Source organism: Acanthochromis polyacanthus, chromosome 2 (assembly GCF_021347895.1).
Source record: "Acanthochromis polyacanthus isolate Apoly-LR-REF ecotype Palm Island chromosome 2, KAUST_Apoly_ChrSc, whole genome shotgun sequence".
Taxonomy (NCBI): Eukaryota; Metazoa; Chordata; class Actinopteri; family Pomacentridae; genus Acanthochromis; species Acanthochromis polyacanthus.
The window spans coordinates 32,825,712-32,836,792 of record NC_067114.1 but is presented as its reverse complement, the minus strand read 5'-3'; the positions used below and the strand labels follow the sequence as shown (position 1 = coordinate 32,836,792).

The 11,081-nt window shown below is 39.2% G+C and overlaps 1 protein-coding gene across 3 annotated transcripts in view; it reads right to left on the bottom strand.

Moving 5' to 3' along the window:
- Positions 1-11,081, bottom strand: part of LOC110967070 (hepatoma-derived growth factor-related protein 3) — a 46,783-nt gene that overhangs the window by 23,065 nt on the left and 12,637 nt on the right. For 2 of the 3 annotated variants that reach the window (XR_007939234.1, XM_022216579.2), the window contains exons 3-5: positions 9,181-9,319; positions 8,880-9,041; positions 341-475 (exon numbers count right to left, since the gene is read on the bottom strand). Coding sequence is in view for 2 of the 3 variants with exons in the window: in XM_022216579.2 (XP_022072271.1) it covers positions 341-475; positions 8,880-9,041; positions 9,181-9,319 (436 nt within the window). In the remaining variant the exon portion in view is untranslated. Of the gene's footprint in view, positions 1-340; positions 476-1,893; positions 1,923-8,879; positions 9,042-9,180; positions 9,320-11,081 lie in introns of those variants that run through there. The other variant, XM_022216580.2, reaches the window with a different exon arrangement.

Genomic DNA, 11,081 nt, shown 5'->3' with positions numbered 1-11,081 from the left:
TTCCTTCACATTTTACCGGGGTATACCGTATTACCGTGACTATTACTGTTACTGGCTTGTGCCTTCACGTTCGGAAATTGAATACTCGCAGCAGTGAGTGGGTGGTTGATTCGGAGATGCGTCCTTAGGTTAGAGGTGCTTCATCAGTATTTACCGGCTCTCCTTTCTCGTTTGCCTGGAACCCGAAATACTCACAAACTGCAGAAGTTGTGTTCTTTATTGACACCAAGTCACTCCGTGCGGGATCATTGTGGGACATCATCCTGAAATGCATGCCCTGTTTCTGTGTACCTGTGCCAAATCAGCAGGGACAAGAGCAAGAATCAAACATGAATCTCACCTTACTGTCGGTGGTACTTTCAATGATATCGTTGTCGGCATCTCCTCCTTCTGAGCCACTCTTCTGGTCGTCATCTTTTCCATCCTTCTCCAGGTTATCGTCTCCAGACGAGATCCTCAACAGCTTTGAGGATTTCTGCCACAGACACACAAATCACAATGTGCTGAACAACTAATATCAGCAGCAGAGCTCATCCTTTGTAGGTGACAAATCAATAGAGTTTGTAACCAGTAACCATTCACACTGTAAAGCAGTCTTAAACTGATGGTATTAATTAGTATCTGTATAAGGCAGTGGCTCTCAAATTTCTTCTGCCTGTTGTGTCTGTGGGCAAGACACTGTACCCACCTTGCCTCCAGTGCTGCTACTCGCAGTGGAGTATGAATGTTGGTGGTGGTCAGAGGGGCCATAGTCGCAGATTGGCAGCCACACCTCTATCAGTCTGCCCCAGGGCAGCTGTGGCTACAAATGTAGTTTACCACCACTAGAGTGAGAATGTGTGAGCAAATGAATAATGGATCCATTGTACGCGCTTTGAGTATGCCTTAATAGAAAAGCGCTATATAAATCTAATCCATTATTATTATTGTTATTAATAATAATAATAATAATAACCGCGTAGATAAACCTTTTCCTCCCAGTCGCTCGCGCCCCTCCAACTATTTGTGAAGTACTGTTATAAGGTGACATAATTTGACAATTCATGATGCCATTGTCATTGAAATAGTTGTTTCACTACAATTTCAAACACATGATCTGAACCTACTTTTAGTACTAATATGATTAGCAGTTAATTGAATGACTACTTAAAGGTTAGCGATGCACTCTTCTTACATTGACAGTCATGTTGTGGATATGTTTATAAAAGATCAAAATGAATGCAACAGAACCACAGAAATTTTCTTAATTTTACACATTCCACCATGTCAAAATCCAGCGTCCACAATACCCGAGTTAAGCTTGCTTATTTCGAAAGCTTCACTTATAACTTTTTAACCTTGTAGTCTTCAACCATTTTACACACCTTCTTTTGGAGACACTTTTTTCTACTGTTATTTAAATAAATAAATGAAATTTTCCCTATAATACTGAGACTAACATTACAATCATTCTTTTAGTTCATTGGAAGAAAATTAATCTCGAGTCATCAGTACTTAACGATAAAGCAGTTTTGACCAAGGTTCGTTGGTTTCAGGGTAGGAGGAATTTGATGAGTGCATACACACTAACACGCCAGATGTCAACACTAACCAGGCAAAAAGTCATCTTCCTCACCAACTGATAATCCATGCAGAACACATAGAAAATGAAAAAACTGAATTATTCTTGTATTGCAGGACTGAGTTACTTTGCCCTTGTATTATTGCACAATATTTAAAAACAAAGTTTGACATAGAAAGTAAGATGTATTTGCTTTAATGTTTGTATTTTTAACTGACTTTATGAAGCCAATGCTATTTAATGTAACTAGTTTGGCTTCCCACACAGTTCATGTTCCAGTCTTAAAGAAACCTTTACCCAAACACAGCACATAAGCTCAAAAGTCAGCATACCTGTAATTAGTAGTAACAGCAGGTTGACACTGTGGACACAAAGAAAGTAGTTGACCAGACATTGTAAGATTAACAGTTTAAATTACTGCAGACAAATTTACTGTTTGGTCTGTTCCTTAAAATTTTGTTGCATTTTGCTAACTAAGTATCTCTGTTCTAATGACTGACTGGACCTTTAACTATATACACACGTGGACAAAATTGTTGGTACCCCTCAGTTAAAGAAGGAAAAACCCACAATTCTCACTGAAATCACTTGAAACTCACAAAAGTTACAATAAATAAAAATTTATTGAAAATTAAATAATCAAAAACAGCCATTACTTTTGAATTGTTGATTAACATAATTATTTAAAAAAACAACTAATGAAACAGGCCTGGACAAAATTGATGGTACCTCTATAAAAGATTGAAAACTATTTGACCAGAGTGACATGATTAACTCAGGTGTGTCATTTAATTGACATCACAGGTGTTTCCAAACTCATAATCAGTCAGTCTGCCTATTTAAAGGGAGACAAGTAGTCACCCTGCTGTTTGGTGAAAAGGTGTGTACCACACTGAACATGGACAACAGAAAGCGAAGGAGAGAATTGTCCCAGGACATCCGAAAAAAAATGATAGACAAACATCTTAAAGGTAAAGGCTATAAGACCATCTCTAAACAGCTTGAAGTTCCTGTGACAACAGTGGCTCATATTATTCAGAAGTTCAAGACCCACGGGACAGTAGCCAACCTCCCTGGACGTGGCCGCAAGAGGAAAATTGATGACAAATTGAAGAGACGGATCGTTCGAATTGTATCCAAAGAGCCCAGAGCAACCTCCAAAGAAATTAAAGGTGAACTCCAAGGCCAAGGTACATCAGTGTCAGATCGCACCATTCGTCGTTGTTTGAGCCAAAGTGGACTTCATGGGAGACGACCAAGGAGGACACCACTGCTGAAAAAAACTCATAAAAAAGCCAGACTGGAATTTGCAAAATGCATGTTGACAAGCCACAAAGCTTCTGGGAGAATGTCCTTTGGACAGATGAGACCAAACTGGAGCTTTTTGGTAAGGCACATCAACTCTATGTTCATAGACTCAAAAACCAAGCATACGAAGAAAAGAACACTGTCCCTACGGTGAAACATGGAGGAGGCTCAGTAATGTTTTGGGGCTGCTTTGCTGCATCTGGCACAGGGTGTCTTGAAAGTGTGCAAGGTAAGATGAAATCTGAAGACTATCAAGGCATTCTGGAGAGAAATGTGCTGCCTAGTGTCAGAAAGCTTGGTCTCAGTCGCAGGTCATGGGTCTTCCAACAGGACAACGATCCAAAACGCACAGCCAAAAACACCCAAGAATGGCTGAGAGAAAAGCGTTGGACTATTCTAAAGTGGCCTTCTATGAGCCCAGATCTGAATCCCATTGAACATATGTGGAAGGAGCTGAAACATGCCATTTGGAGAAGACACCCATCAAACCTGAGACAACTGGAGCTGTTTGCTCATGAGGAGTGGGCCAAAATACCTGTTGACAGCTGCAGAACGCTCATTGACAAATACAGAAATCGTTTAATTGCAGTGATTGCCTCAAAAGGTTGTGCAACAAAATATTAAGTTATGGGTACCATCATTTTTGTCCAGCCCTATTTCATTAGTTTTTTTTTTAAATAATTATGTTAATCAAGAATTCAAAAGTGATGGCTGATTTTGATTATTTAATGTTCAATAAATTTTTATTTATTGTTACTTTTGTGAGTTTCAAGTGATTTCAGTGAGAATTGTGGGTTTTTCCTTCTTTAACTGAGGGGTACCAACAATTTTGTCCACATGTGTACTAATTTGAAAGCAAAGTGTCACAGTAATTCAGTATGAATTAGTATGAGCAACATCAGTAATACTAGTAAAACTAATAGCAATAATAATAGCAATCGCACAAGTCATTCACTAACTGCTTCTAAAGATCCAAATTTTTAGAGAGCTTTATTTTGTGTGTGTGTGTGTGTGTGTGTGTGTGTGTGTGTGTGTGTGTGTGTGTGTGTGTGTGTGTGTGTGTGCGTGTGTGCGTGTGTAAGAGAGTGTGGACCAAAGGGGAGTGAGGGAAGGTTGACATCACATTTCATCTTTTCTCAAATAAGATTCCAGTTACCTTGTCTAGCTCTTGTACACATACACAGACATGCGTGTGTACACTCACACACACATTTTGTTTCAGTGATGTGATAGGACACACACATCAACATTCTGTTCCCCAGCAACACCACATTCTTTCAGATACACCACATGTGCCATGTGTAATGGAGACCAGTTGCTAGGCAACTGTGGTTGCTAAGTGAGGAGCAGGATGCATGTGACTTTTTCAACCTGCTTCCATTTACAGCAACTTTGGATTATACACTAATACAGTAACACACATTGGCAGTACTAAGCTCTCCAGTGCTCGCCATCTCTTCAAATATTTTTTTTCCAAAATAAAGAAGAGGTCAGACAGAGAAGAATAACATAATCAGTACAGTATCACCAGGAACAAGCTGCTACAAAAAAATACTTTGGAGAAAGTAAATGTGGTGAAATCCCATAAGTGAAGCTCAGTGGAAAAAATAATAAATTAGTCATGCCGTACTTCTTAAAACATCATTGAAGGCCAAAAGGCAATCAAACAAATGGACATAATTCTAAATATAAGGATTTTTAAATACTAGGATGCAAATCATTTGCAGTCACAGACTGCCTGAAGTCTACAACCATCAAACATCACTAAATGTTGAGTTTGAATCTTAGGGATGCTCTCCTAGGCCTTCAGGCGCAACTTGTTTATGGGTTCTTTTGCACTCAGTTTTGTCTTCAGTACGGGAAAAGCATCTTAGTTGGGCTGTGGTGAAGTGTCTGACTTGGCTGTTTACAGACATTCCATTTCTTTGCCTTAGAAGCTCCTCCGTAACCATCCTGGTATGTTTTCTTCAATATCCATGAGTATTGCGAAGCATCGTGTCAGTTTTGCAAAATGTGACTGAATCTGTGTAAAAGGGAAAGCTTTGCACACTTCACAATACATTCTGTGACTTCTAGCAGCAGTCACTTCAGCAATAAACACCAACCATACATACCCATACCTCAAAACTTCACCATGTTCCATAACTGATGTGGTCGGTCCAGAGTATCTTGCTCCAGAGCTGGGCAGGCTCTTGAACATGTTCATTAGCAAAGTGTAATCTGGCCTTTTTGTTCATGAGTGCTACCAGTGATCCTGAGATAAACTCTACATTTACATGAATTAAGAAGTTTCTAGATTGTAGACAGACAGTGATAGATCCGCCTCTTCAGAGTGTACCTGACTTGGCAAAATGTTGTTCATGATTTTTCTTCACCAAAGGAAGAATTTTATGATCATCCACTTCAGTTGTCTTCTGTGATTTTGGACCACATACGGAAAGTTTCCAAGGACATCTACCGAATGCATTTCAACACTTGGGATCAACTCCAGACACCTGACCTCCTTGACTCGTCCAGAAATGAGGAAACAATTCACACTTGGACTTAAAATTGGGTATTAGACACTCGTCTAATTACTACTGAATCAGTGAAAATATTGCCGTAATTCTATTTTTGTTAAATCCTCTGCATTACAAGAAGTGTACACTTCAATCACATCTTCCCTGTTTCATTGCAGTTTTGTTACAGTGGTGTACAGAGACGATATTGTGCCACTCTGTAAATATTTCTGAATCTGTCCATCTGGAAATATGAATCAGATAGATGCTGGAAGATGAATCTACCATTACTTTATGTTATTGTCAACAAATGAAACATTCACTTCAACTCCTGAAATTTTCAGGTGGTCACTTCATCACAATAGGAGGAAACAGTACATTTTGTCGACCATTTTCAGTGGTAGATTAATCCATATATGCTGCTCCAGAAGTATGGAATCAAATAAACTAGTGAATGTTCATAACAACAGAAGAAGCATGTCACCCAGTGCAACATAGTAGCTTACCGATGCATTTTTCCAATTATCAATAATGGATCTCTATGGTACAGAGATACAAGATGTAATAGGCTCTGTTACTGGGTTTGGGATTTGTTAGCAATAATAAAACTACAAAATATTGACAGCCTTATGGCTGAAGATTAGACTGTTGTTCTTATTTGAATAATTAACCATGTGTAAGACTACAAACACATATAACATATACAAATGCACACAAAATATTTTTGGAGTGGGATCAGAAAGGCTGTGACATAAAGCATACATGAGTAAACTGTCATCCCCTCCACCTCCGCTGCTTAGCTGGCAGCTCTCCCTCCTTTTCCCTTTCCCTGGTGGGTGTGAGTGTAGTGTATGTGTGTGTGTGCTTTCTCTCCACTTAGGATTGGACAATCACCTGTGATGGGGAGTGGCTCACCTGTTCATCATTTCTTCACCTGTCATAAAAGTAGGGCTCAGTCCGTTACTCAACGCTGGACCATTGTACTACCTTGTGTTAGTTCACGCAGGGCAGTCACAGTTCTGCTCATTACTACTACTTTGTTTCTCTGTTCAGCTCACCTCACTCTTCCCATTTGGTGATCCTGCCTAAACCTGGTTTTCCCAAGAGTCACGCCACATAGACCTCTGCCTGCACTCTGTTGATCTGCCTCTCTGACAATGCTGTCAGCTAAGTTTTCAACTTTGGTGCTAAAATTACAAGAACTGTTTAATCCAAACTTGTTATATTGATAGTCTCTTTATATATGAGTCACTCCATGTAGTGTTAGCATTTTTATTAAGAAAGTTATAGCGTAGCGTCGGTCTTTTGACCATTTTGTCTACGTATTCTGGTGAATTCATGTCCATGTGCCTTTCCAGCCTGACAGATTGGCTTGAGAAACCTGACTTTGATTTTGATCACTTGTAACAATGTTGTCCCTCATTACCTGCTTTCCGAGCCTAGTATTACTTGGTTCTGATTAGCTCTCTGTCCATGATTATTGATATTTCTTAATTTTAGCCCGCTTTGATTTAATGTTTTGCATTCTAGCTTTGTGTTCCTTTAAGGTACCATAGTTCATCCTATGTTTGTACTTTGTGCTTTCTGTAAAAAAAACTGTCAAAATTTTCACTCTGTCAAGTCTCTCTGTCTGCAGAAACTGTGGCATACACAGGTGCCAGTGTCCATGTGTGTTGTACAATACACATTACACCCTTCATCTACTCCAAATGTACTATCGCTAAGCCTTCAACCTGTAATAATTTGAGACTAGATTTTCCATCAATGACACCAGTGATAAACAGTTTATGACCTCTGCTGTTCATGCCAAATGCTCAAGACAGCAACATGACAGGAAGACTAAATTAAATGAATGATTGAAAAAAATATGTGTCGATGTATAAAATATATTCTCCAATCTGATCCCATAATATTCAGGGTGTTTCTCTACAGTCCTGTGAAAAAATATTTGATGTTGTCTTATAGCGTTGCATATTGCTCACACTTGCAAGTTCCAGATCATCAAACTAGTTTTTCTATTTAATATTAGACAGAGATAACCTACACAACATAAAATGCAATTTTTATATGGTTTATTGAAAAGAAATACCACTTCTGTGCAAAAAAGAAATTGCCCCCTAAACCTAGTAACTGTTTGGGCCACTCTTGGCAGCAACAACTGCAATTAAATGTTTGCCATTCCTTGTGATCAGTCGTTTACATTGTCATGGAGGAATTTTGACCCGCTCTTCCCCACAAAATAGCTTTAATTCAGTCACATGAGATAGTTTTGCATGAACTGCCCTTTTAAGACTTTGCCACGGTATCTGAATTGGATTCAAGGTCGAACTTTGTCTCGGCCAATCCAGAACCTTAATTTTGTTCTTTTTGTGCCATTCAGAGGTTAACTTGCTTGTGTGTTTTGCGTCTTTGTCATGCTATATAATCCTTTTGTGTTTGAGCCTTAGATTATGACCTGATGGATGGATAATCTCCAGGAGAAGAAAGTTGTCCAAGTCCTTTGGAAATAAAGCAGTCCCAACCCATCATACTACCACCACCATGTTTCACTGCTGGTATCGTGTTCTTCTTGTGGAATTAAGTAATAGCTTTATACCAGATGTAACAGACCCATGTCTTCCAAAAAGCTCCACCTCTGACTCATCAGTCCACAAGATGTTATTCCAAAAGTATTTGGGCTCACCTGGATGTTTTTTTTTTTTGCAAATATTAGACATGGTTTTATGTTCTTTTTGGTCAGGGGTGGTTTGTGCCTTGCAACTGTCCCATGATGCCATGTTCTCCCAGTGTCTTCCTGATTGTGGAATCATGTAGATGGACCTTAACTGAGGCCAGGGAGGTCTGCAGATCTTTTGACGTTTGTCTGGGTTCTTTTATGACCTCCTGGATGAGATGTGGATGTGCTCTTTGAGAAATTCTGACAAGCCAGCCACTACTAGGACAGTTCACCACTGTTCCATGTTTCTCCACTTGTGAACAATCTCTCTGTCTCTCACTGAGGTTTTCTGGAGTCCCAGAGCCTTAGCAATGGCTTTGTAACTCTCCAGACTGATAAATGCCAGTGACTTTGTTTAGCATTTGTTCTTAAATCCCTTTAGAATGTGGTATCATGCGCTGCTTTTTGAAGCCCTTCAGCCAAATTCACAGTGCTAGACAGGTTCCATTTAAGAGCTGTTTAGAATTAACAAGCCTGGCAGTAATCATTCGTGGGTGTGGCTAGAGAGAATAAACCGAAATGCCAAGTGATAATTGATAATTTTGTAGATTGGCAGCTAAGAAGGCAATTACTTTTTCACATACGGCAAGATGGGGCTGGACATTTTTTCTTCAATAAATTAAACAATCATTTAAAACCTGCATTTTTGTTTTCTTATGTTTTCTCTGTCTTATACTAAAATTAGTTTGATGATCTGAAGCATTTAAGTGTGACAACTATGCAAAAATAGAAGAAACTTGTCACAGCACTGTATGTCACATGACATTTTTCAGTGCTCACCACTGAAGTAAAGTACCTTGGATGCAGCTGTCTTTTTCCGTTTAGACCCAGTCTTGTCTCCCTTCAGTTTTTCCTTGTCATCTTCCTCTTCAACAGAGTCTCCCTCTTCACCCTCGCTGCTCCCATCAGCAGTGTTTCCCCCCTCTTCTGTTTCTGATGAGCTCTGTTGCTGGATGGCCTGTGTGCAAAAAACATCCATCATTTGTTTTGTAAAACTGAAAGAAATGGATGTCTGGTTTGAACAGCGATTTCAATTGTGTTTTAGAATTTTGCCTGCCTTCTCTCTGTACCACAGACATAACAGACTGCCAACTGACCTGATAGCCTGTGAACTTGACTCCTGGGTTGTTCTCAATCTCCCACAGGCCCTCATTGAAACCTTTCCTCTTGTTGGACTTGCCAAATTTATCTTTATACTCCTTGTAGGGTAGAAGATCCTTTGGACCCAAGAATGCACTAAAGAAGAAAAATTTACTACTTCTACTGTTACTAAAACAGTCAGGACAGTCAATCATTAAAGAAAGAGCAATTTTTGAGAATTAAAAGAATGCATTAGTATGGATATGTATGCTGGCTCAAATTCATGGACTTGTTCACTTAACCCTTAGATGCATAAGTGGGTCTAAAATGACCCAGTGAGCTCATTTTCTTTCAATATATTTATAATGGAAGTTTTTAGTCATTTCATATTCCAGCTTTTCCTCAAAAAATATGTTTTTGACATCATTCCATTAAACTTTTCTAAGTTTCCTTTTATATTTTTAATGAAATTGTAATATTTGTGGTACTACCTCAAACTCCTTTTCCCTGATAATTCATACAAGAGATGATGCAGTACACAAACTTGGTGGGACAGAGAGCAGCAGCAGCTGGAGGAAAAGAGTGGAATAATGTCAACAAAATAGATGTTGACTTTCTTCTATTGCTGATCTGTGTAAAATTCTTTTTCAATCATCAAAATGTTCAAAATCTGTCATAAAGTGAAAAATATACATATTTCAACCATGTTTACATAAAAACACATTGATTCTTATAAGGGTCATTTTTGACCCACTTATGTAAGAATGTAGGGTCCAATCAGTCGTGCATCTAAGGGTTAATATAGGATCATATATTTGGTTCTCTTCATCATGAAATTTTAACTTGATAGTATAATAAACTGTAAGCATTTAGGAGCTTATCACAAGTTAGTAAATCAAGAAAATATCAAAACCTGTTAGGAACCATAGACTGTATAATAATGATGGACGTAGCTACTGTGACATCACCTGTTGGTTTCTGCACTCAGAAAATGAGACCAGGATTTTGCTATTTCCTGGTTGTCATCTTGGATTTTTGGAACCAGAGACGAAAAAAAGATTCTCAGAGTGCGGAGCCGGAGAGCAGCGATCGGTCACACTGACTGAGAGCCAAGGACTCTCTGTCCCACCCACATTTACCGGCTTCTGCTGTTTATCGACGCTGCTGCTAACAATGTTAGCCTCCAAAAGTGAGGCTAAATTGTCTAGGTAAGTGCTAAAGTCATCTTTGCAACTTGTTGTACTCTTCTCCATATCTGGACAATATCACATAAAAAGCAGTAACCTATGCTATTGTAGCTGAAGTTCCTGTATGTTAACCTCAGACTGTAACCTCTGATGGTAAACATGTTCCAGCATCGTGTTTTAAAGTTATGTAAATCTCAGGTTATGTTTCCTGACTTAATGTTGAGACTGATGCTAAATCAGGTTTGTCAAGGTCATAAATTAGTTAACTGTAAATTATAGCTAAGTAATACTAATACTAATACTAATAATAGTAATAATAATGGATTAGATTTATATAGCGCTTTTCAAGGCACTCAAAGCACTTCACAATAAATCCATTATTCATTCACTCACACATTCTCACTCTGGTGGTGGCAAACTACATTTGTAGCCGCAGCTGCCCTGGGGCAGACTGATGAAAGCTGCCAATTTGCGCCTACGGCCTCTCCGACCACCACCAACATTCATACGCATTCACACACCAGCGTGAGTAGCAGCACTGGAGACAAGGTGGGTAAAGTGTCTTGTCCAAGGACACAACAGCACATGACTAGAACAGAGCGGGAATCGAACCGCTGACCCTTCGATCATTGGACGACCCGCTCTACAGCCACAGCCGCACCGTAGCTGCAGGTTACACCTGATCAGTCATAATGGATTGACAACTGCTATTTTGACACGCTGTTCGTTAA